This window comes from Pezoporus flaviventris, unplaced genomic scaffold (assembly GCF_033815535.1).
Source record: "Pezoporus flaviventris isolate CSIRO_AGI_PZ_B2104156 unplaced genomic scaffold, CSIRO_AGI_Pfla_v1 ptg000009l, whole genome shotgun sequence".
Taxonomy (NCBI): Eukaryota; Metazoa; Chordata; class Aves; order Psittaciformes; family Psittacidae; genus Pezoporus; species Pezoporus flaviventris.
In genome coordinates this window covers 5,302,310-5,328,837 of record NW_026892557.1, presented here as the reverse complement: position 1 = coordinate 5,328,837, position 26,528 = coordinate 5,302,310, and the positions used below count along the sequence as shown (strand labels likewise).

The window sequence follows — 26,528 nt, the reverse complement described above, 5'->3', positions numbered from 1 at the left end:
TACTGTAAACTCCCTTTCATCCCCAGTATAATACCCAGTCTTTCCTAACATGGAAAATATCATATATACATAATATCCTTTACTATTATTACATCAGTAATAGCCGTTACTGTTCCATGCTGTTCCTTAACTCCTGTTCAATGTGGTTGAAGCAGACGTTTGATGAGGCAGATAAGAATGGTGATGGCAGTCTGAGTATTAATGAAGTGCTCCAGCTAATGCACAAGCTGAATGTGAACCTACCCCGACAGAAAGTCAAGCAAATGTTTAAGGTAAGAAATAAAAATGTATTGGTTTCTAAAAGAACAAGGTTTCAGTTGCTGGAGATTTCACATTGAACCTAATAGGAGAGATTGTAAATACTTCAGCAGCTGTTTTGTTTCCACTCTGCTGAAAGATACCTCACTAGTCCATTTGGTAAATTGAAAAGAGCTCCAGAAACACATCATAGATAAATGATATTCATAGCAAAAGTCATTACATCAGGTACCTTCTGGTGTTGCATAACATCAAGACACACAGTACAGAGATTGCTTCTTTGCTAAACTTCTTGATCTGAATCTCAGTCACATTTCCTCCTCTGATTACCTTTTCTCTAGTAAATATTATCTAAGTATCTAGAATCCTTCAGTAACTGGCACCTATAAAATACCTAGCATGGAGACTTCTGTATCTGTCATGGGTTTTGCACTGCTATCAGCTGTTTGAATGCCATTGCATTCTGCTGACCTTGACCCAATTTACTGGGCAGCTGAACCACGGAGATGTGTTGTGTGTACTTTTGTAACCCGAAAGTCTGTTGTGTGAAGAACCTAAGCACAAGTTGAATCAACAGTTCTGAGCATAGGGAGCTGCCTTGAGTTTTGCACTATCCTGAGTCAGGGACATCTCAGCACTGCTTCATGTTTTTGCAAAGTCATGCCTGGGAATCACTGGATTCTCAGTAATTCAGTTCTGGGACAGATTCCAGGCTCAAACCCCTTTGGGAATCATGCATGTACAGCCAGAGAAATCTGAGGGGTTCACTCATCACTTCTTTTTATCTTTTTCTTTCATACCAGCAAACACTGAACTTATGAATGCTCAGTAATTCACCGAAGAACTGAATTTAAAAACTCATTAAAATGTGTAGATTAAAGTGACTCTTTCCAGGATGAGCCGTTAGGTTTGATGTGAACTGGATAAAAGAGGCTGGGGAAGTATTTCCTGGGGAAAAAACCCTGCAGTTACTGTATGCTGTGTTCTGGTTTTACTGCTTGTAATCAACAACCATTGTTACACATAGGGGTGCTTTAGAAATGCCATTAACAGAGAAGAATAGGTTTCTTTTTTCCACATGCAATCCATAATTGAAACTGAGCTGACCTCAACTGAAAATACAATTGCTATTTGATAGCTTAGAATATTAAACAGCCTTGAAATTAAAAATCAAATCTCTTGGTTAATGAAATAGCTACACCAAGTATTTAAAGATATAATAGAGTAGATTAGATGTAGGTCTCGAAGAAAGTTTCCTTGACTGTTAATTCAAGTAGGGAGCAAGTCCTGGAACAAGGGAAGAGGAGGCTGTTTGTGTAAGGCTTTAACAATCCCTGGGGGTGCATTACAATACATTACAGAGTTGGGGCAGTACTTTGGTCTTGGGCAAGTAACTGAATGGATGTCAGCTTGCCAGATCAGAAGTGCTTTGTGAAGGCTGTTCTTGCTGCTGTCCATGGTTAAGGGAGTTTTTCCTCAACCGATACAGTGCATGCGCATGACAGTTTGTGAAGGAAATTCAGTGAAAACCATGAAGATTTGGTAAAAGCTTGTCTCATTTATTTATTTTTCAATGTTGTGGCCTTAAATGGGCTTAAACGTGTTCGCAGTGAAGGTGAGCAAAGCAATAAACTGACCACTCTTTTACTCAGAACGAAGTGGGGAGTGCTGGATAAGCTTTTTTACATGAAACAGTGCAGTTTTCCTTTTTCATACTTCCCCCCTGGCAGAGTTTTTCATTCATTTTTTTCATGGTTTTAGGAACAGGTTTTTTGGAAACACAGTAAATTCATAATCTCTTCTCCAGGTAGTTATATCATTGAGTAGAGCTTATCATGATCAGACAATCACAAGATTTCAGGGAAGAAATTCTTTCTCCACTGTGTGCAAACACAGTAGCACTAAGTAACGCTGCTGATACAGCTGAGAGTGGTTCAGGTCACAGGCTGGGACACCTAGCCCAAAAAGTAAAAAACCAAGAAACATACATACTGTAGGGGTAGATATACTAGAGGATATTGTGTCATTGACTGATGATTATTTCTTTACTTGCAAAATTAGTATTCTTGCAGATCTTATTAGCCTCCCAAATCCTGGATATAAAATTAATTTCAAGATGACTTGAGTTGTAATGATCTTTTCAAGAAAACATGGGTGGGTAATTCTGCCAGGCGCATGCACATTCTTTCTATGCTGTCTTACTTTGTTGCCATAGGTAGAAGAAATCTTTCAAGCAGAGTTCCCAGTGGAACAATGAAAGTTATTTCTTGGCTCGTGCACTAATGCATACATTCAAGAGGTTCAAAGGGGAAAGCTGTGCAAAGCATTCACATGGCAAAGCATCAGCCTGGTAAATCACTCTATTCTAGGAGGTCATACAGAAAGTGGCTGGGTCAGGTGCTATTATCCTGCATTTAATTTCCATGTTGCTTTATTCCCGTGCAGGAGTTTGTTTATTTAAGGTTTGTTCTGGCTATTGCTGGGATCTCATTGCCTTATTGCTGTGCAATGCAGGAGGCTGACACAGATGATAACCAGGGCACTCTGGGCTTCGATGAGTTCTGCGCCTTCTATAAGATGATGTCGACGCGCCGTGATCTCTACCTGCTGATGCTCACCTACAGTAACCACAAGGACCACCTAGATGCAGATGACCTGAGACGCTTTCTGGAGACTGAACAGAAGGTAGGGCCAAGCCAGGAGAAGCACTGCAGCCCTCATGCCGTTCTGCTGCCCATGGGGATGCATCACCTTCTAAAGGGTGGGAGCTTTGTTGTCATGCACATGACAAATAGACAGCTGGATGCCTCTTGATTTTCATCTGGCCTGACTATTTCTTGAATCTGCTTGCTCTCACTACCTCTTCTTTTCTGTAAGCTCTTTTGTTGTGCTACTGAATATAGTCTCTACAGTTTCTTTCTTTTTCATGTGTTATTTTAGGACAATCCTATCCATATCTGTCTTTTCCCAGTATTCAGTACTAGTGTTTCTGGCTCTGCTTTTGACTCACTGCGCAGTCCATGATAAGACATTGAATTGCTTTGTCACACTACCTCAGTTTGTAAAGTGTAAGATTAATTTTTAAAGAGCTGTTGGGAGGATTATTAATGTCTGGGACAGTTTTCTGGGTATCTGTAGTAGCACATATTCCCTTGTCTCATAGTGCTTTAGCTCCGTTGCTGGAGAGGGTCTTAAATACTGTTTTTGCTGTAAAGTAACTGATATGACCTTATCATTGACCCTGCCTGGGGCAGGATTTTGAGCTGAATGACTTCCTGGGGTCCCTGAATGATCCTAATATCTTTCATCTAGAAACTTGTGGAAGGCTCTGAAGAGAGAAAAAATGATAGGGCAGCAAGATGCAGTCAGTGCAGGAACAAATGCATTGACTCGTCTTTGCCTTTTTCCTCCCGCGACCTCTTTTGTAACTGCATGTCTCTAAGTCATGAATCTCCATCAGTTTCAAACATTGTCCAAAAAATGAATGAATAAAAAGCCACCTCTCTGGCAATTATGGTATTAGATTAGTGGGGTGTGTTTCCATTTCATTGGTCAAGTGATCCTCCAGATGGTGAGAGGAAAACGAACACACCACACTGGGATTAGCTAATCACTGACGTGGACAACTCAGGCCTGTGGGGCTTCTCTCTCTTGTCTAGTGCTGCCCTTACTCATACCATATGTACATGGGAAACAAATGTTCATTCTGTGCTTTGAAGCTCCACGAGAAAAGCTTTCTGTTGCCAGAGCTTTAACTTCTGAACCCAGCAAACCAGTAGCGTATGGGCAAAGACAGGGTTAGGATTTTTTCTTCCTCTTATTTATTTCACTCGTATTTATTAGGTTTTAAATGACCCCCAGAAGAGGCAGTGATCTGGTTGCAGAGATGCTGGTGGTTTCATTCCCCCCTGGGCAAAGATTCTGTGTTTCCAAAACAGTCATTGACTTGGTCACTTTATTGGCAATCCGCTCTGGTGACAAGGGCTGTATTTTCATGTGTCCTGTACAGCATTTAATGGAAAAGATTTGCTGGACCACTGAGGGTAGGAATATTAAATAATAGCAGGAATAATAATTATAGGATAAATCTACAGTAAAGAGGAATATTAAATAATAGTGTTAAAACTGAACTATGGAAAACTTGCAAGGCAAAAAATGCTACAGCTTATTATAAATGGCCCTTTCTTAATAAATGACAGCACTTGGAAACATATATTTCCCTTTGTGCTCTGTCATTTTCAGTTGAGAATGCAAAATAACATTGAAGTTAGCAGATTTCCTCATAGAGCTTTCTGATTCTCTGTTACCCTGCCACTAACTGATTTTTCTGTCTGCTGCATAGAGATGAGCCGTTTTCTTGTTTATTTCAAAGTAAAACGCCCTTGATAATGCAAACTAATCCTTTAATCCTACAAGAGAAGAAATCCCATTGGTTTGGGACAAAGCTCATTCTGTTTGGATGCTCTGGGTGCCTAATTACACTCTAACCAGCTTTGACCTACAAAGCAGAACTCTGTATTGGCCGAGATCAGGCAGCTGCCAATAGGGCAGAAACATTCCCCAGAGCAGACTAGTTCTTATCTGACCTGACACTGATTGACAGGAGTGAGAATCACACTGGGTAACTGGAAATCCCTACTACCACTGTGTGTAATCTGGTCAGCTGCTGAACTGTATACAGAGACAAGAGCCCAGCGAAGCTGTGATTACCACTTAACACCATTTTTGCTACTTTTACAGATGACAAATGTGACTAAAGAGCACTGCCTGGAGATCATCAACAAGTTTGAACCGTGCCTGGAGAACAAGAAGGAGGGAGCTCTGGGGATTGATGGTAAGCGGGCAGGCATAGCTTTTGTAGGGAAGAGGCAACTGTTCAATGCCTATGAGAATATTGCATCCATTTGCAGAGTATTTAGTCATAGAATTCTGTTGTATATATAGAATTCAGGTTGTACAGAGTATGCTGTTCAGTACCTTGTTAAGTGCCTATTGTTTGCTGAGGAACCTAAAGGGAAATTGCTACTCTTTGGAAGTCTTGTTTTTAAAGGTACATATTGTGAAGCAGCACAGCAGTCATTAAAGGTGAGCTGGAGCCAGATGTGTCTGTGTTTGTGCTTTTGGAAAATACAGTAGAATTGAGTTACATCATTCCTGCAGGTATTTTTGGAAACCCTTTAAGTTTTAATCAGAGGAGTGATCTGATCCAGAATAAACATGTGAAGTGAGACGATAGATGAAATTTGTCCTGAAGCATGCTTTCATGACCTCTGCTGCTAGAGCCTTCACTCTGAATTCAATGATGCTGTGCCATAATGATGGTAGCTGTTATTCTGAGCACTGATTCTAAATCCTTTCCCCCAAGTAGCAAACTGTCTGCTAGATCTTATCGACTCCAAGGGCAGAGTACATGCCTCAGGAATTAGATACTGTGCAAAAGTTGTCTTATCCATTTCTGTGAGTGTGTGGTCACAGAGAAAGGTGGCAAAATATAAGTTCAGTTTGGTTTACTGCATAAGGAAGTGGATAGTTTCTCTTACATTGTGTAAGAGTGTAAGAAATGTCATGCAGTGAGGGTTGTTTAGGATGGATTCAGGTCTGTTCTACTTTCAGACTAAATTTTCTATTTATTTTAAAGCTTATTCCAATGCCAAGTGAGTGTGACAGTTGACATATTCATGCTTTTATTTTCTGGTGCTCTACACTCAGTGGCAGTCACATAAATAATGAATAGTCAGGTTCATTATCTTGCCTTCCTCATAGCTAGGAAAGCAAGGCTAGGCTTCAAACAGCTGTAGCTTTCCATACTGGAAAGAAAACCTTTTAAAAACTAGCCTGATCTAAGAATGGGTGGTTAAACAATGGAGAGTTTACGAGTTAGGATTAGAGAGCAGCCCGGCTCTCTAATGGGTGACATTCTGCTGGGTGTCAGTTACAGGTCTCTTGGTCAGGAGGAGGTAGGAGATGAGGTTGTTTTGAAAGAGCTGGAAAAAGCTTCCCATTAACAGGCTCTGCTCCTTGTATGGGGGACTTTAACCACTTCAGTGTCTTGCTGGAAGTGCAACAGAGCAGAACATACCTAGTCAAGAGCTCAACTAATGCAGTGTATGATAACAACATCTGAACAGAAGTGACTGGGGAGCTGACTTTAGATCCCTCTGGTATTCTAAATCAAGTGTTACCTGGGGAGGCTGAGATACAGCAGCTATGGAAACTGAAGCTCTGTGTTTATTCCTTACATGGGTAGAGACCAGACAGGAGCATCCTGGCCACACATGGCAGCACTTCACTAGTAGTAAAGTAATAGAACAGTGTTCTTGACCTGTTCATACCCATTCATGTGTCTGTATTGCCTTGCTTCCTCAGCTGTGATGGCTTTTGTCATGGAGCACCTTGGACTGGCCTGTGCCAATTCACTCAACATAGTCCTGCAAAACCCCTCTTACCTTCCTCTGTTGATCAGAACAGACCACTATGTTTGCGTGCTTTTCCTGAGTGGGGGAATACCAGAGATCTACAGTTAACACTGCCAAGAATGTCTTGATTCATTCATGTTTCTTCATCCAAAGGCTGATAGATCCAGTTACTGTGAACTCAAATATCAATTTTGGTATTATAACTTCACAAATGCTTAAAGCAAACACTGGTGTTGTTTCAGGGGCATTAACAGTGCTGTGTGGAGTTAGTCTTGTAGTAGCTGATGGTTTGTAGTGAGATGAAATGACTGATTTGCCAAGAGTGATCAGCCATATGTTTGCTGCTACACACTGTGCCCTATCCATTTTTCATGGTATCTGCTCTGACTTGGTTACTCTTTTGTTCCTATTCTAGCTATATAACAGGTTTGCTAGTTGATATGTGCCTCCAGAGACTCAAATACCATTAAAAAAGTTTTGGCTGCTCTTTGTATTTATCATCTCTTTTCCTTTAATAAAACTTTCATCACCATGAAATATAAAGCCTATAAGAACCATCATAAAGGACATTTTATCTTAGACTCTATTGAAGCTCAATTTCCCTTTGCTCTGTAGACCAGACTGATTTTGAGGACTGGCGTTCTTTTGCCTTTAGTGAAACAAAGCACCAGTCTGTCACAGTCACAGAAAGGGCGTTAAGACCTTTAGAAGTTTGGCAGAATTTTTATAAAGGCACTGTGTTATTTATGGAATAATGAGTGAAATGTCAGGAGAATTAGAAGTCTTGAAGCAAAGACCTTTTGAATAAGGCATCATCACTGTCAGTAGCTGTTCCAGCCAGGAGCTGGGTGGAAACCGTAGTCTTTCATTGGTGGCAAGTTAAAAGGATTTTAGGGAGACTTGAAATGGAAGGTACAGTTTTTGATGTTTGTCTTGTGAAGGTGTCTGTGAATATGTGCACAAATGTGTGCTGGTGACCTGAGAGAGCAGCAATTTCATACAAAGATAAAAACCATTACTTGCTAACACTTTCCTTCCGAACAAGGGCAATGATTGCAATACACAAGTGCAGGGGATGTTGTCTGCATCCCACTACTTCAGCAAATAAATTCTTCTGGTCACATCACCCAAGTACTACAGAGAATTGATATTTTGATGTAAGTCTGGAGTGAACCTCAGCCTCACAAAGTGGCAGGGATGCAGCACTGCAGATCTCTCCCATCCATGTACATGTTTGTGCATGTGGTGTCATATCAGCAGTAGAGACTGTTGCTTGCACAAGCCTGTGTGTGTTGACATTCTTCTGGTATTTTCAGGAGAAATAGAGGAGAGGAAAGCATCTCCCTTGCTTCAAACTGTGTTGTGCCACTAGAAACTGTCTCTAGGTAGTGCAACACCATGTATCTTCCAACTCATTTCACTGAGGAGCAATGGCAGGATATGACTGCAGCTCTCTGGAGGCTTTTATATACCATGCGACTTAATGTCCCAGCAGAGTCTTTTGACAAAAATTATAAGCCTCAAATGTCAGGTTTGTATTAAGTAGATATATTTATTTCGGAGAAGGCAGAGGAGGAAAAGGTACAAAGCAACTAAAATTTCTTGAAAGCAATAATTGCTGTTGGTTGTTGTGACAGTGGGGATGTTTTATTTATTTATCTTACATGTTCATGACTGTGTCGGTGAATGTAGGATGCATTTTTTGGCTGCTTTCAGGAAGGCCATAGCAACAAAAAGGACAAAACCGTATTATTTATGGTATTGTTTGTTTACAGGTTTCACCAATTACATGCGGAGTCCATCAGGGGACATATTCAACCCAGAACACTACCACGTGAATCAGGACATGAGTTATCCATTGAGTCACTATTTCATTACCTCTTCACATAATACCTACCTCATGGGAGATCAGCTGATGTCCCAGTCTAGGGTGGACATGTATGCATGGGTGCTGCAGTCTGGCTGTCGGTGCGTAGAAGGTAAGCATCAAAAAGGAAGTAGTAGTAGCCTCCATAGTTTTGTCTCTCCTCTGTAAAGGAAGACTCACGACTTCTGCAGAAGATGTGGTAATTGGGTAGAAGAAAAAGCCAAGTAAAGTGGAATAACAGAATGATCTTGCCATATAATTGACAAATTTTCTTGATCGTGGCATATTTTGTAGACTGAGTACTAACGTTCAGGAGACTCTCTTGGTGTCTGTACTTTCTAGCCAAGTGTATGACAACCAAACTGGTAAATACAGCAGAATTCCTGCTACACGAGAGGAGAGCAGATATTTCTGATCAGGAAAGTAAAGAAAGTGTCTGATGGGTGTCATTGTTTCTGTTCTACAGTTGACTGCTGGGACGGGCCAGACGGTGAACCAATTGTCCACCATGGATACACTTTGACTTCCAAAATTCTCTTCAAAGATGTGATTGAAACTATCAACAAATATGCCTTTATCAAGAATGAGTATGTATACAGTGTGCCAACTTGAGAGTCTGAGGACTGTGAACTGGAGTGTTCCCTGGCATCCTCCTAAAGGCAGATGGTGAAAATCTGACCTGTTCCTGCATATGCCAGAATTCTGAGTACTTTATTGTGGGGAGAAAGCCTTCAGAAAGGAGTAACCAAGGCACAACTGTCTGAGTAGGGACATTCTGTACATAGATGTAGGGCTGTCTTTATCCCATTTGTAGACCCGAGGATCAACATGTTTTGACAGTGAATGATGTAGTGAAAGGCTGACAGTTTAACCACATCTCTCTCTTCATGTGCACTCAAGTGATGCCACGGTTACATTAGGTTGCTTCAGGGACAGGGAGTAAGTCAGAGAGCAAAGGGACAGGAGCCCAGCTGTGGAGAAAGCTGACTGTTCAACAGAAATAGGTTATTTTCCCTACCTGTATATTGCTCAAGAAATCAGAGAATTATGCAGTGGGAAGCTTCATGTACCTTGGCAGTACTGTCCTCCTCCTCCTCAGAGTCAAAATAGGGGTGTCAAACCAGTTAGTTCTGTTTTTTTCAAGATAAATGAATTTATGTGTGTAAAAGCTTCCCCAGAGCAGCCCATCTGTCTTCATTAATAAAGCTGAGCTTGCTCTGAAATTTCACCCTGGGTAAATTTCCCGTGAGCCTGAAATCTTTGGAGTTTGCCTGAAGAGATGGCAAATAAAGGGCAGGAAAGCTGGCCAGCAGAATACGTGAACTTCTGGAATTGTTGCAGTTCAGAAAAGCTTTACAGAAAGGTCCAATGGGAAGATGTTACTACTTAACTATTTGTGGTGGGGATTTTTCCTTATGGGTATTGATGCTCAGTCAGAGTTTAGTACTGAATGAAATATACACGAGACCTGCAGATGTTTGCGTTTCCAGGCTAGGCTGGGAGAGACAGCTTAGGAGCTGTCTTCAGGCAGAGCTAGGAATTCAAGCATAGTCATCAGCTGGGAAGTTGTGTCCTGCAGGCATTGTCTCTCTTGGAAGCCTCTTTCTTCCTGATGAGGAGCTAACGGGAGGCAGATGTCAGGACAGCCATCTTTTATTCATAATCAGTTTTTAGTTAATGAATCCCTTATAATTCAGCCCTACAAAATGCACTGTATGCTGACTTTTGTGCTCATCCTAGAAGTACATCATCTCTAAACAGCAATCCATCTTCAGTGTGCTTTTATATGACACCAACCGCACTGGATGTTCAACAATTCCTGTCTTGATGCCTTTCAAACAACCAGGCATTGTTACTTTTTAGCCTCAGGCTTGGAAAATCAATAATAAATGGCAATGATAAAACTAGACCTAGAAATAATACTTCCTGTCTTTTAGAAGAGGCTTTATTGCAGCCTTGTTTGTATGGCAATGCTCTGTTGCCAGCTAGAGAAGTTTCCGGGCAAGAGCTAACAGAAGGTTTATCACTTGGTTGTTGGAAGTGGGAAGGTAAAGACAAAGCCCCTTTGGGTTCAGTCCTTGGAGCCTTTATTTACTTTTACCTGTGAGAGTACAGAAGGGCTGAAGCATGGATTGTGAAGGAGAGTTGAAGGCACTGGCTGTTCAAGTTTTCCTCATGAATGGCATAATTGGTGGTGATGCCGGTTACAGAAATGGCTCGGAGAGAAATAACCCTTATCATCTTAATGCTATAAAAGCTAAATTTGCAGTTGATGATACTTGCTTATGTCTCTGCCAGGTACCCTGTTATTTTGTCAATTGAGAACCATTGCAGTGTCATTCAGCAGAAGAAGATGGCTCAGTATCTTACAGAAATCCTGGGAGACAAACTGGATCTGTCTTCTGTGCATAATGATGATTCTACCACTCTCCCTTCACCAGCAAGTCTTAAAGGAAAGATACTGGTTAAGGTAAAAACCTGCTTCATTTGTTCCATCCCTCTTTTTCTTTGTGATGATTATGGTTTCTGCTTGCTTTTTGCTTATACCCTAACATAAATCAGTTTACAAAAAGCAGTCTTTAAGGACCTGGTGCTTAAGGTCCTGAACAAATGCTTTCTCAATCAATAAGAGCCTGGTTACATGCTTGCAATACTTTTTCTTTTCTTGTGTGCTAGCAAGAGCTGCACGCTAACCTGCCTGTGTAATCACTATCTTGTAGGGGAAGAAACTTCCATCCAACATCAGTGATGATGCAGAGGAGGGTGAAGTTTCTGATGAGGACAGTGCTGATGAGATTGATGATGACTGTAAACTAATGAATGGAGATGTAAGTTAAGTAACCATTTGAATGTAAATATAAGTCAGGTTTTCCCATCCCACTGAGAAGAAACCTTGTATGAGCTCTTTAGAATGTGGATGTGGTCTAATCCTTGGGATTCATTGCCAAGTCTTTTAGGTTCTAAACCTTCATGGGGTTCTTCTTCCCCTCAAATGCAAAAAAAAGAAAGGAAAAAGTTCTGCTTACGCCAAATTATGGTCATTGTTGCAGAGCACCCCTTTGGCTTGCTGAATGCTGGGTTTAATTGATTTTCACTGCAAGGAGATGATAAGAAGGAGAACATGTTAAACTCTGCTTGCCTCCATCTGAAATTGCCTTCTTTTTCATCCTTTTAACAGGTTAAATATTTTGTCACTTTAATCTTTTGGCAAGTGACATTGCATCTCACAGAAACAAGATAAAATGCACAGCAAAACCATTTAATAGCATGAACCAGATTGCCTTGAAACAAGATTGCTTTTTCAGTCCTTAGGGCCTTCCCTCATTTTGTGTTATGGATTTTCATCTAAAACTGAAAAAGAAACTTCTTTGTGAATAAGTCTACCAAAGGGGAAAACTAATTTGGGGTTTTTAAAATATTAAATTAGAACTGTATTAATTAGTCTTACTCTCTCATCACTTCAGATAATCTGTTTAGATCTAACACCTGCTTCAGGGTCTCCTATGCTTCCATACCTTACATTAAGTCTAATACCAACCTGCAGGTACCTGCTTCACATTATGCACATGAAGAACCTCTTTTTTTATTCTCTTTTTTTTTTCTTGCATGCAACATTTTAGCTTGCATTAATCCTGGCTGGAATTGCTAAGACTTTCTTCATCACTACTTGATTTCATGATTCTGTTTTGTTTATAGGCATCTACTAACAGGAAAAGAGTGGAGAATATAGCAAAGAAAAAGCTTGACTCACTGATAAAAGAATCCAAAATCCGTGACTGTGAAGATCCAAACAATTTTACAGTTGCCACTCTACCATCAGGAAAGACTGGCCTAAAATCAGACAGTAAGAAGGTGAACATGTTTTATTGTACTTCAGTGGACCTGATTGTTGTTCTGTTTGTCTCTGTAGCTACATCGTGTTATTGTTTCATAACAATAATGCTTGTTCTTTCATAGGTGGATGTCTGCAGTTGGGCTTTAAATCTGTTTTGGGACTCCCTGGTAAAGATAGCTCAGTTTGCCTATCTGCAGCTCTAACTAGAACTAATGAAACTAAAGAATGCTCAGCATTTCCCTGAATGCATGATAGTGTGAGTCCCACAATGATTTTTGTGGAGTCTGTTTGCCATTAGGACCCCTCTAGGTTAACGCGGATAATACAACATGACCAGATGTCCAAAATGTTTTCCAGGGATGTGGGAGACCCAGGTCCGTGTCCCCAGTCAGACTTAGGCAGCCCTGGGATTTTGAAGCTACGTTTTCATTCCTGGATGGCTGCTCTGACCATAGCTTATTTGGCTATTTCAATATGTGAGAAAACACGTTCCCTTCTTTAATATTTTCTGTACTGTTTTGTCCTGACATCTTATTAACGCCTTGTGTTGCTTACAGAAGCTATGAGATAAGGAAGAATACTTTTTACACTTATGTCCACATAGTGGAAGCTTCTTTTTCATTTGCTGATCATGAGATTTTAATTTTATCTGGTTTTATGATTCACACTTGATGCAAAGGGGTACTCTGTTGTTGCAGGTGAATAATGAAATATAGCAGTCGTTCAAGATACAAACTGAAATCCAAACTGCAGTAACTTTCAGCAGTGACTTGAGAGAAAGAGGTGTTTAGCATTTCCATTTGTTGTGTTTTATTAGCTTACTAAATAAATCCTATACTGCTGACTTGGGATTCACAGCTGAATTCATTCTGTTACTGCTGATGCCAGGTGAACATCACTGTCAGATACACAAAGCTTTTTTTCTTGCTCACACAGCATTTGGAGCATGAAATGTGCACATGAAATGACTTCTTAACAGGAAGAAGTTTATTTTCCATTACACAAAGTGCACAGGAAAGTTGGGCTTTCCCCCCTCCGTTCTCTATGTTCTGCGCATCTACATTTGCATTTTAATTTTACACTAATGCTTATTTATAAAAATGTGCTCAGCCCACAGCTCCACTTCAAGAACTTGAGGCTTTGTCTTAGAATTTGTAATAAGCCCCAAAAAGCTTAGGAAGAATGTTGCATGCAAATGAAAACTCTTGGAGATCTGTCAATAATAAGCAGAGGTACTAACTAGGGTTTAAAACTAGATGAGAACTGAAACCAGCCTCCCAAAACTTTCTATGGCATGAGTTCTGTAGCTACTTTCAAGCCTATTGATTCACATGAGGTGGTTATTCTTGTAAGATGCTCTTCAAGAATCCTTTTGTGTAGGTGTTAACCAGAACAGTCTGTGTTGTATTAGTCTAGAAAGCAATGAAACTGCAAGGTCGTATTAAAACTAGAGGCACCAAGGATGTATATACATTTTTAGGGATTACGAGAATATTTCTTCTTTCTTACCATGGAGTATCCTACCGGAACTGTAATTGCCAGCAGTAAGTCCTGTTAAACTATGCTTTCCAAATGTTAAGCTACAAACCAGTTGGGGGTCAGTGGTTGTACGTGGTATGGGGGCATTCAGGCTCTGCCTGGATGAAAATGAAGTTGGGATTAGGTATTTGTGTGATTTCTGTCTGCTCTGGAAGTTCCCATGGATGAAAATGATGGCAGTTATTGCTGGGGTATGAAGTCCTGTACTCAGCTTGTGTTCAAAACTAAAGGCTGCATCAGCCTGGTCCAGTTCTGTTGTTCAGATATGCTGTCTGGCACTCTCTTTGTCCTGCTATGCTATTCTTTCTGTTTGATTGCTTTAGACTAAACTTGAGGATGATGTGGAATCTGGGGAAGATTTCAGCACCAGTAAGAGGCACGGCAGGTCATTGATGGGCAGCTTTTCCAAGCGCAAGGTGAGACGCTTGGTACTTTTGGTCTGCACTAAATGTTATATTCTTGGATAGGTTTTGTCTTTGCACACATGGGTGGAGAACAGCATTGTAATTGCATTGTCTGGCAGAGGCTTGCTATCAGACTGTTCACTTAAATAGAGAGGCTGGATAACTGCCTCTGGTTATAACACTGCATAGCAGATTCCTCAGACAGTTGCGACATGATGGTTTTATTTCCTTGTGGCACAGAAAAAAGGAAGCAAATTGAAAAAGGCAGCAAGTCTGGAAGAGGGGGAAGATGATTCGGATTCTCAAGGAACTGTAGCCAGGAGCTCCGTACATTACAGCAGGTTTGTTAACAAGTGATTTGACAATTTTGTTTCTAAAGAAGGTAACTACATAATTTTACCCACTAAATAGATATTGTGCCTAGAAGCAGATTGCTGAAGGCTGCAGGCACATGATGGGAATCTGGTATAAAGGTGGCTGCCACTAGATCATCAGAATGAACTGCTGTTGCCATTCAGACTAATTAACAAAGTACATTGGACCTTGTTTATGTTTTGAGCTCTTACCATGTCATCCAGCTGACATACATGCCACTTGGCTGGTGGCCCAGTGCATCCATTAAGGCGGATTTGAGGAGTATCTGGTCCCCAGCTGATGTTTTTAGTTGTTTTAGAATTTGCTAAATGAAGTTGCACCAACATTCAGGTGATTGTTTTGGTTTTTCTTTTGAAATTGCCTCTTCAAAACCCTGACATCAAAGATCCTTTGCAGAATGGTTGCTTAAGCTTCAGGCTTCAAAAGTATGAAATTAGATCAAGCAGTACTCTAGGATACTTTGGAGTTTTCTTTGGGAGGTTAGTAGATATGCTGTTAGTGAAAACCTGAAGCAAATGAGGAGCAGAGCATGAGTTTCATATTGTTTCTTTGGGATTTAAAAAGTTTCTTTGTTAGCAGTTGACAAGTAAATATATATGTGAATAGCTATTCCACCTTTTGGTCAAAACAACTGAGAGTAATCCCCACCAGATTTGAGTAGTGTCTCCCACCTTCTTGTATATCTTTATCCTGACTGATTTTTAAATAGGAAAGATAAAATTTACTCCTTAATTAATGGGAAATGAATTTGTTTTATCTTTCTAGGGTAAACCGACAGAAGAAAACAATGAAGTTGTCCAGGGCACTCTCTGACCTGGTGAAATACACAAAGTCTGTTGGCATCCACGATGTTGAAACTGAAAGTAGGTTGAGCTGAAAGTCTGCTGAAAATAATTGTTATACAAAGAAAAGGAAAGGTTTCTGTTCCTACCTCTCTTCTTGTATCCCAAAAATCTTGGATCACTTTTTAAAACATTTTAACGAAGATTCAGGTCATTCTCTGTATCCAGCTTCATTCCCAGCCATAACTCCTCCAGTAAGAACTGATTTTGCTGTAATATTAGAAAAGTGTAGTTCTTTCTGGGTGGGTTCTATTCAAATGATGCTTGATACTTTTAAGGAACTGGTGCTTTGTAGGCTTGAATGCTTTATCTAAATAATAAGGAGATTACCTCTAATCTTTTCTTTGTAGTCTCTTCCAGCTGGCAGGTTTCATCTTTCAGTGAAACAAAAGCCCACCAGATACTGCAGCAAAAGCCAGCACAGTATCTGCGTTTCAACCAGCATCAGTTGTCCCGCATCTACCCGTCTTCTTACCGTGTGGACTCTAGCAACTACAATCCCCAGCCATTCTGGAATGCTGGCTGCCAACTTGGTGAGAAGAAAGAAAACCTGTTTATTTCTGATATATTTTGGGAGGGATGTTTTAGTAGGAGCTCTGGAATCACCCCGTAGAACACTGAGTTCTCTGCTGATCCAACTTTATTGATAATTGAGTTCTCCTTGTTACCATGTTATTACCTAGACAGATAGCCTCAAACATGTGTCTTACATGCAAGTAGTTGTCTGATAAATGGAAATAAATGAACTTCTGAAATGCAAGAGGACTTCAGAGTTCAGGCTCTTTTGGAGAGCTGCTCTCCCTGAAGCTGTGATATATAGAAGAATTCTTTTTCCTAAAATACTTGAGGTTTTGCAGCCAAGAAGTCAAATGTGGAAGTGTGTCTAGGTGTCCTTCCTTTAACTTGGTTCTACAAAATAGAACGATGTTAATGTACTCAGTAAGTAATATCACCAGGTTTTGTGTTGTTTTTTTTTAACTAGTTGCACTAAACTACCAGTCAGAGGGGAGAATGCTGCAACTGAACCGGGCCAAATTTAGTGCCAATGGGAATTGTGGCTATGTCCTCAAACCAAGCTGCATGTGTCAAGGTAAGAAAAATGAGCAAAATGAGTGGATCACTTATTGCATGAGAAGAGAGGGTGTGGATCCTTACTACAGTTTGTTTAAAAATGCATTTCTGATACTCAAAGCAAGCAGACCATAAGGTATCTACAGCTGAAGATGTGCCCCAGGTTGCACTTCTTTCACATTATGTGACTTCTTCGTACAGGTGTGTTTAATCCAAATTCTGAAGACCCGCTGCCTGGTCAATTGAAGAAACAGCTAGTTCTAAGAATTATCAGTGGTCAACAGCTCCCCAAACCACGTGATTCTATGCTGGGAGACAGAGGAGAGGTATGGCACAGTCTGTGATTGTGCTTGCATGTTGGAGAAGGTTTATTTCCATATTGGCTGGGCTAAAGATGAGGATTTAACTTCCTGCAGTTAGTCTGTCAGGAGACATAGTCTATGACTAAATCAGGTCATTAATATCCTGGATCTTTAGGTGGTTTTCTTCACTTCTAAGTATCACATGATGTGATGCTTTTCCTCCAGTTGTCAATACAGTGCCTCCAGCAGGAGCAAAAAGGGGGCACTAAGCTCATCATAGTGAACTTCTACTCACCATAGTATTCTAAATTTCCTCCTTCCTCCAGAACACCCTTGCCAATACAGCCAGATGTGTCACCCCTTGGAAACTTTTTAGAGGCTTTCTTCTTCATTTCTTGTGCCGTTTGTTGGTGTCACGATGTCACCCACATGACTTTATCGAAGAATAGTCTTTAGTGAATGCTAGGATGAAGTTCTGCCAGAGTTAAAATTCCCTTTTAGCCTTTTGCAATTAGAATCAAACCTCTCAAGCAAGTTCTTACAAGCCCGATTCTTATGTGAATGTTGCAATCATCTTCTTTTTACTCTTTCTGTACAGAAAGAACACAGAAATGATCCATAGAATAGAACAGAAAAATGATCACAAATGCATACAATATGATGATTCCAAATTATGCTTTACATGATTTAGCCACAGATCTCTCATCAGCATAATAATACTTTACAGAAAGGCTCAGGACCAATAATTATTAAGACAATAACGTACAATGCCCACACTGTAAAATCCACGGGCTGGAATTTCAGCTTCGTCACTCTTTCTTTTCAGTATTTGCTACTTTCTGTTTTCCAGATCATTGATCCGTTTGTGGAAGTTGAAGTCATAGGTTTACCTGTCGACTGCTTCAAAGAACAAACTAGAGTAGTTGATGATAATGGTAAGATTATGTGGGGCTTTGTTTTCTTATGGCTGAAACATCCTCTTTCAGGCAAGTTTTGTTCATAGAGATATGAATAGATGAAATTTGGTACCTATTATGACAAAGCACTGAAAAATTGATTTGAGCATTCTTGATGTTCATCAGACTTGGGTCTTGAATTGTTCTACTGAGTTGGTATAATGTTGTGAAGGTCTTGGTGTGAAACACAGCGTTTGTCTGACTTCTCATTGTGTATGAGAAGGGTGTTTAGAGTTTGCTGTGGTCAAAAGCAAGCAGCTTGTCCAAACACCTGCTGAAAGCATGGCCAAATGTAAGTCAGATCCAACTATTTCTTGCAAATTCTTGTGCTGTTGTGTCTCCATCTGAAGTCAGTGGGAGTACTGGATTTTCCAAGAACAATGATCACACTATTAGGAAAACCAGAGTGGCATTGCAGTTTAGGCATTCCTTATGTAGGCAGTCTTGTTTCTTCTTGCAACTTGTGAAAGGAATGTCTAAAAGCTGACTCCTTCATTCCAAGGTTTTAACCCCATGTGGGAGGAAACGCTGGTGTTCACAGTGCACATGCCAGAGATCGCACTGATTCGGTTCCTCGTATGGGATCATGATCCAATTGGGCGTGATTTCATTGGCCAGAGGACAATAGCTTTCAGCAGCATGATGCCAGGTAAGACCGGAGTGCTGAAATCCTCTTCTGTGATAACTGAAGCTGCAAAATGCAGGGTTCATGTGTGCTGTGGGAATTTCTGGTTTGAACAAGAGACTGGGAGTTTGGACCCTGAGTTCTCTCCCTTGCCTCAATCCTGACTTAGGTAATGCTCAAGACTAAATCAGCTCTACAGGACTAGGTTTACAAAAAATGGGTAAGATCGTTATGCAGGATGACTGAATCTTGTGCATTTGGAAGACTATCATAGAGAATCTTTACCACTGTTGCCTCATACTGCTTTTTGCCTCCATTTTCTGTACACGAGTGTTTTGAGAGTCACTGGAGCTTGATTGGCCTTATTACAATCAGTAATATTTTAACATAGAGCTACTAGTTACCCATTCTAATGATGGGATCCAGGTTATTAAAAGCCATTTTCTGCCAGTTTCCTAGTTCTGTTTTGAATTCAGTCTTCTTTCACATTAAAGCTTCTTCTCTGTATGTTTTCCTTTTCTTTCAAAGTAAAGAACAAAGTTTCTGTTTAAGGTTGAAAACAAGCAGCCAAAAAATCAAACATCTCAAGGAAATGAACTTGGTTGAAATGTTTGCAGTATTAACGATAGACTGTAAGTCCCCAAGGTAGTTTAAGTCACACACTGTAAGTTACGGTCTGACAGCAGCAATAATGGACACTGGAGAAAACAGGACACGGCTTTTTCTAAACTTACAGGGTGACAGACGAGGTGGCAATGAGGTTTGTGAGTGCTCTGGCTCCTGGGTAACTGAGTGTGGCTGGGTGATGCACAAGCCTGGATGCTTATTGCAGGGAGGAACTGGGAATAAAATGGTGCATTTCTTTTACTCTTTACAAAAGCAGAGTCTCTAGATCCTATCATCTGTTTCAGGTTACCGGCATGTGTACCTGGAGGGTATAGAAGAAGCATCCATCTTTGTTCATGTGGCAATTAATGACATCTGTGGTAAGGTGAGTGTCTTCAGTGGGATAGAATATGTACGTAAGTGAGCTGACAGGATTTTGTATCACAGTGGAGAAGCCCAGTCATTGAAGGTCCAAGCTAGCTTGTTCAACCAGAGTAAACTCCATCTCTGTGATTGTCATGGTAGCCTGAGATCTTTCTGAATAACATAGAGATAAAGGCAAATCAAAAAGAGATTTTTGCAGTGCCTTTTGTGGGAGCCAGGGGGGAAAGTTATTTCATTGCAGCCGTCACACGTTTGTGTGATGATTGTATCCAACACAATAAGTGCACCTTGCTGAACAAAGCGTTACACACCTGAACCCTGACTGCTTGTTGCATGTAAAGCTTATTCTATAAAGGCTCTGCCTGCCTGATGCTTTCACACTTCAATTAAATTCTCAAGGATTAAACTATCTGGGTGCTGTATCTAAATTCACACGAATAACTCCAAGCGGAAAGGAAAGCCCTAACTTCAGGCTCTTCCTAGGCCACCCGAGAATGAGCTAGCTTCTTTCCTCGCAGTGCACTAGATTTGTTTTCTTCCGTGTTGCTAATTTCAGTGAAATTCAGGATAACTGCAATATCAGCATCCTGACAGCAGAGGGCAGCATTGAACAGGCCGGGAATCCCGAGTTCCCTTGCTTGGGTGGCTGTTCAATGAAAGCAATTCTTAGAAAGGAAAGCCGCTTTTTTAACTGCTCGATTTTAATCCAGACTTTTGTGGGATGAAACAGAGATAAATCCCAGGAAAGCCTCGGTTTGTATTTATGGGAGGAAGGGCTGTTTTGGGAAAGAATGTCTCTTTGGACGTTTTACCTCAGTTCCTGCTTTTTTTATTTGATGTCTAATGCCAAACCTTTAGGCAGGTGTAGCTTCATCCTGACAGGATAGGAGTCCTGCCTGGAACTCCTTGTGATGGCACTATGGATCAGTTTGAATTTAGCTCTGTTAAGCACAGAGACATTAGGAGATTTAGGTGAAAGAGAGGTGGTTGGTGTTGGTACAAGCAGGACAATGCAGATGAGCAGTGCTTAATTCTGGGCTGTAGGGCCTGTCACAGGCACCCAGGTCATGGACAATGGTCATTTAGTCCCAGGCTTCAGGGAAAAGTGGTGCAGGCTGAACATTTCAATGCTAAGATCTTTCCTGACTGTATTTTGGGGTTGAAGGGAGCTGTATAGGATGTAAGTTGTGCCTGTTTTGATGGGGTGGGGATGCCATTGTCTCAGAAGCCTTACAGACACTTGCAGACTCAACCAGCTTTATATTTTGTCATGAACTTCTTTGGAGTTCCTGTGAGATAGCTGGGCACGAGGCCAGAGGGATGGAACTGGTCTGAGCAGTGCCTGCATCCCTCACCTATGCTTTAATGAAAGCAGGCATCGATTTGCTGTATGCATCCAGCAGGGAAGGTGACTGCCCTGGCCAGCTCTACTCATCCTTTTGTCAGTTCTTCCTTTCTGTTCTTATTCAAAATGATACAGAATAAGCAGATTCTCCTCCTTCTCCCTGTGTTGTGTGCATTCATGATCCTCCAGTTGTTTGCTACTGTCAGGTGATGTCCTCTGCACTGCTCTTGCAGTACTATTGTAAGGATAGCAAATGTTTCAGCATCCTTCATTGGAAGTCCAGTTCTTTAAGTCAGTACCCACTGCAAATGGGATTTTTAAATGAAAGCCAAGCTGAGCCTGCATGCCTTAATCACAGACTAGTAACTTCATCAGCTTCCAAGTCACTGCTCTCTATAGCAGGGTTTCATGAAGAGACAATGTTCGCAGTCTGTGTGAATGTTTTAAGAGTTTTCACCTCGAATCTTCTTTGGCAACATTGCACAGCATTATCTCCCTTTAAATCTTTACTTTACCCAGCCTTTAATAAGCATTTGCTCTTATTGTCTGTTTCATGAGTAACTGCCTGGTGACAGTTATAATTTGCAGTAGTGCAATGTCCATTTAAACTTTGGCAGCTATTTTGAGGACTTCAGATTTTCTTGGTAAGTGTTTTAAACAACTGAAGGACCCCTGTGTGCATCCTTTGTGTCCTTATCCGCTGGCTTCCATCCTGATTTGCTTTTTTGATTGCTTTATTCCCTTTTCATGTCCTATGTCTATCAAACACCCCTTATTTCATCTAATTATCACTGCAGTCTCTTTGGATTTACTGGTGTTAAGATGCTGGTGCTGTGCACTGATGGGATTGAAGTACAAGGAATAGGAAGGAAAGCTCGTATGTGTGTTTGAATTAGTTTATCATTTTTAATAGAAACTACTGAAAATATGGAGCAGCTATTGCACAGCCCTTCCTGGGTTGGTGTCTTGGAATCATGCTCTGCTTTGGTTTCTCAGTTAACAGAGTGCTGTTGAAACGAGGATTATTTCCCTGCTTCCCCTCTCTTAATTATGGTCAGAAAAATCACCAGGGTTATCAGCCTGGCTTTACCCTTTATAAATCCAGATATTCTAATCCAAGCATTACCCTTTAGAGGCTTTTTTCTATTTGTAGGTATTGCACCTGCTCTGTAGCTTGATATTACTGAGGCAGAGTCTTAGATTTTTTTTCACCTTAACTTGTATTTAACTGAAATCTCTCTTAGATTGCTCTGTTTCCTGGAGGTGCTTTTCTTTGTCCCTGTCTCTCCTGTAGTTTATTCATGTACTGTAGAATGTGGTTTTCTAGATGTGCATATCTCTGAGATCCTCCCTCACTGTTGTTTTGCCTTTACTCTGTCTGTTTGTGATTGCAGTGGGCTTCTCTATGTCAAAAAGTCTACTTTTAGAAGCAGAGCGTTTTTAGACGCCTTGAAGGTACCCCCTCCTGCCTCAGGGAGGTGCAGTGACCACCACGACACACCTGCATGCCTCTGACTAGCTGCTTCATTAACATCAGTGTTTCCTTAGTAATATTTTGAAGCTCCTCAACTCATGTAATGTGAATGGCGACATTTGACTTGGTCAGTTCTGTGGGGTCATTGATCAGAGAGCCCTCCATGAATGAAGCAGATCCAGGATGCAAGCCCTTCCTACCCTCCTTTTCTATCATCTTTGAGGCTCTACCTCTAGTGTCTTTTTTCTGGTGTAATTCAAACCACTTTTTCACATGGAAGAGAACAGTAAGAGGCCAGGTTGGATGGGCCTTTGGGCAACCTGGTTTAGTGGAAGGTGTCTGTTCCACTAAGACCCAAACCAGTCTGTGATTCTATGATTAACAGTGAATTGTTTGCTAAATTGTGGGAAAGCCTCTTGTGCTGTTTTCCAAGTCTGCTTTAAAGAATGCAGTAGTCCTGTCAAAGCTGGACTGGAGCTGAAAGCCCAAGTTCTGGATCTCCGTCAAAATGGCTCTCCTCTTTCTTTTTTTTTTTTCCTCTTTTTCCCTTTTTTTTCCAGCTTTTTTTTTCCCCTGAGTTAATTGAATTTGAGTTTGGGATCTTGAATCACTCCACTGATTCAAGCAGTAGTAGCTAGCTTAACAAAGATGCACCGAGTAAGCTAGACTGATACCTGGAGCCCTGCACTGCTGTCACCCATTCCATCAGTGCTTTCCTTTTGTTGGATATTGCTGGGGGGCAGTGTATGACAATTTCTCTGGGTTTTGCAAATCCTTACGTTGTCTGTTTCTTAGAGCACTAAATCCATGTACTTGCCAACTTGTCTCCGTTGGAGCAGAATGCTTTTTTCCTTTCACTCCTCAACAACTGCACAAACTCAATTTGAAGTGAAATTCAAAATGATCCAGGCAGCCTGTTCATTAGTCTGGCTCTCGCAGAGCTTTATCAATATGTAAATTACATCTTCTTTGCCTTGTATGGGAAAAATCAATCCCTACCGTCTTCATCTTATCCTGTATATACTTTTAAAGGCCAATTTAGGTCTCCTTAATCATCTTCTCCTCATACTGGGTCTTGGCATGCAGTAACTAATCTTCAGTCAGCTATAAAAATTGTGGCATACAAATAAACCTTGATCCCATGGGGAAGATTGCACAGGGCACGTAGGAATAAAAGCAGCTTTTAACCCAGGCTTAGTGTACAGCGCAGCCCATATCTATCCATGAAGTGCTACAAAGCAAACTCTGAAATGCATGAGCATGCACTTGAATAGTTTGAGGTGAAAGAGAGACCACTGTAATTTAAATGAGACATTTCTGTGCTGTTGGCTGGCACTGCAGGAATGTGACCTCACATGGCACGACTTGAACTGACAGCAAGTGCCAGCAAGCATGGACACTGCTCACATTTTATCATGGGCTTCTTAACATGCATTTCAGTCACAAGCCTGTGTCCTCTGGTTTTATTCATTCTTTGTGCTACAGCTGCTAAAGAGTCTGATTTAACTGGGACATCAAGAAAACAAATAGGAGAAAAATACCGTGTCTCTGCTCTAAGTGATTTATGTGTGGAGGCTCTTTGTACAGAGCACACCCAACACGGTCCTTATCAGGCATCAGCCTGTTGCTTTAAAAGTTGGCAAATACACCCGGAATGTTTACAGGAATGCTGAACCTCTCTGTTTCACTGACATGTAAATCAGCTGTATGATGGTGGGAGATTTATAATGGTGGATATATGTTTGATGCTTAAATAATACTGAAGTTTACAAAGTACTGTATTATCACCATGACTAACTTGGCTTGTTTATAGTGTGTTTCTTCAGTGATGCAAACATACCTGAGTGTCTTTGGATAAGTGTTGTATGGTAGGAACTTATCAAAACATAATCACACAAGTGGAAATTGAAGTATTTGATGATCATTTATCAGGCAGGTAGTTCAACTGCTGTTCATAGGAGAGGTCAATTCAATTGAAGTGTAGATCTCCTTTATAGGGAAAAAATCTGATACTCTTAGTCCACAGTTTATTTCCCAACAGTTCCTGAAGAATGGAAATCTCCATTTGAACATCCAATTTATTATTACCTGTTTAACTCAAGAATATTCTTTAGCTTAAGAGGTCACTATCAACTAAATTCTATAACCACATCATGCTGCAGGACAAGTAAAATGATTTTAAAGTAACTTTTTAAAATTACCATTATTTCTACAGTAAGAAAATGATGACAGATACAAAGATAAGCCTGATTGGAAAAGTTTATCTTAAAAACATAGTTGAGCAAAGAAAGACACAATGTTTTGCAAAGCTGCTGTTACTGATTTGTTTCATTTTTCATCTCTGTCCTATTTCTGGTTCAGTTTTCATGCTGATGGTAGGAATACGGCAGGAGACTCTATACATAGTGCATATGTGACCTGATAATTTGTGCATGAGTTCCTGTGGCCCAAGGAAGACACTTGATTTTTCAATTAAGGACATGTTGTTTTGTTTTGTTTTAATTTTCCAGGCCAAACAGGCTCTAGGTCTAAAAGGTCTGTTTCTCAGAAATCCAAAGCAGGCCTCTCTGGACAGTCATGCTGCTGGTCAGCTCCATCGCAAACATTCCTTTAGCAGCCACATCCTGAGGAGGACAGCCAGTGCGCCCACCAAGAGCCAGAAGAAGAACAAGAAGGGCTTTCCTGAAATTGCTTTTGACACAAAAGACAACAGCTCTGAAGGGGTCAGTGAAGACCATGAAGTGGACGCTGCCTCACAGCCTCGCTTTGAGCAGGAGGCAGAAAGCGCTCCCCTGACACCAGCTCCCCGAGATGGTGCCAGTGGGGAGGTGCATGGCAAGGGGTTGAAAGGTAAGGCCCATGGTTCCCATAAAGCCGAAAGCCAAAGCTGTGCTCGAGGGGGTGCTGCTTTCAGTGAACCCATCCAGAGGTCTGACAGGGTCCGGCTTCAGGAGCACCAGAGCGAGAAGCAAAGCGTCTTTGCACGCTGTGCCATCAACAGCTCTGGTAGGATTGGAGTGGCCACCAATTGCATGAAATGCATGATTGGCTCCCAGGAAAGCCCAGATCTAGAATGCCAGTGGAGTGACCATCCTACCAGGCCTATTGCTAAAGATATACTTCACCATGACCAGTATAGCAGTATAACTGGAGAAGAGAGGTTAGAGCTAAAAAACTGGGGTGTTAAACCTGTGAAAGCTCAGCCCAGGCGGCAAGCAGCAGATTTGCAGTCTTGCAGCAGCCCTGGAACTGGTGATGATCTAACAAGGAGCACCCAGTCTTTTGTGACCCCAGGGAAGAAAACTGTTGAATCTAAATGTCATGGAATAAAGGCTCATTCCCGGCAGCAGTGGCAGTGCCAATCAGGTGGCAAATATGGAAGCACTGTCAACTTGGTTGCAGCCAGCAATGGCTCTGTATCCTCCAACTCCAGCAGTCTAGAAAGCCTTGGAAGCCCAGAATTCCCCAAGCGCTGTTCTGAAACTTCTCGAAGGCAAGTGGGTACCCTACAGAGGGAAATGAACGCCTTGTTCGTTCAAAAGTTGGAGGAAATTCGAAGTAAATCCCCTATATTCTTTACTGGTAAGACCAGATTTTCTTCACCCTTCTCCACCGTAGATCACATAATTGTCTCAGCTTCTGCATAGCAGCTTTACCTGGCAGCTCCTCTCTGTTGTTTTGTTACCAAAAGCTCTTTTTCTTTATTGTTGGCAATGACTGAAAAAAAGTCTGCATAAATGTTTGTATTTTATTTTATTTTCTTTCCTAGAAGTGTCTGGTCTAGATTAGTCCTTCCCATGCCTAGCTGAGCATCTGCAGTGGTAGAACTGTCAATGGCCCATCAGTGCTTGGGTTGCTTGTTTAGGGTGTTTTGTTTCCTCATGTGTTTTGGGTTTTTAGTGAATGTGGTATGATACTAAGTGAATTTTAAGATCCAAACCAGAGCATTAAGTAGAGATTGGCCATTGGAAATCTGTCTTAACAAACAATATTCATTATCAGTATTTGTGTTTCACTGAGGGATAACCACACCAGAAACGATGCACTCTGCTGGCAGTAGCACTAATTCCTTCCTCAAAGAACTTGCAAACTTACTGCCGTCAGTTCAGGGATTACTGGATGGAATTCTCTTCTCTGGGTTATTCTGGAGATCACATTTAATGAATACAGCAGACCATTCTGGTCCTAAATGTCTAAATCCCCATTTATAGATGTGCTTAGTGTTATGT

General features: G+C 41.1%; 1 protein-coding gene across 2 annotated transcripts in view; it reads left to right on the top strand.

The window, feature by feature from the left end:
* The window catches only part of PLCH2 (phospholipase C eta 2), a 69,822-nt gene that overhangs the window by 37,273 nt on the left and 6,021 nt on the right, over positions 1-26,528 (top strand). Inside the window, exons 4-21 of one of the 2 annotated variants that reach the window (XM_061450419.1) lie at positions 143-272; positions 2,773-2,943; positions 4,999-5,092; positions 8,450-8,653; positions 9,008-9,128; positions 10,840-11,011; positions 11,262-11,369; positions 12,238-12,393; positions 14,239-14,331; positions 14,560-14,660; positions 15,460-15,557; positions 15,887-16,069; positions 16,519-16,626; positions 16,809-16,933; positions 17,760-17,844; positions 18,368-18,514; positions 19,402-19,481; positions 24,810-25,149. In XM_061450419.1, the coding sequence (XP_061306403.1) occupies positions 143-272; positions 2,773-2,943; positions 4,999-5,092; positions 8,450-8,653; positions 9,008-9,128; positions 10,840-11,011; positions 11,262-11,369; positions 12,238-12,393; positions 14,239-14,331; positions 14,560-14,660; positions 15,460-15,557; positions 15,887-16,069; positions 16,519-16,626; positions 16,809-16,933; positions 17,760-17,844; positions 18,368-18,514; positions 19,402-19,481; positions 24,810-25,149 (2,516 nt within the window). Of the gene's footprint in view, positions 1-142; positions 273-2,772; positions 2,944-4,998; positions 5,093-8,449; positions 8,654-9,007; positions 9,129-10,839; positions 11,012-11,261; positions 11,370-12,237; positions 12,394-14,238; positions 14,332-14,559; positions 14,661-15,459; positions 15,558-15,886; positions 16,070-16,518; positions 16,627-16,808; positions 16,934-17,759; positions 17,845-18,367; positions 18,515-19,401; positions 19,482-24,809; positions 25,882-26,528 lie in introns of both variants that reach the window. The other variant, XM_061450418.1, reaches the window with a different exon arrangement.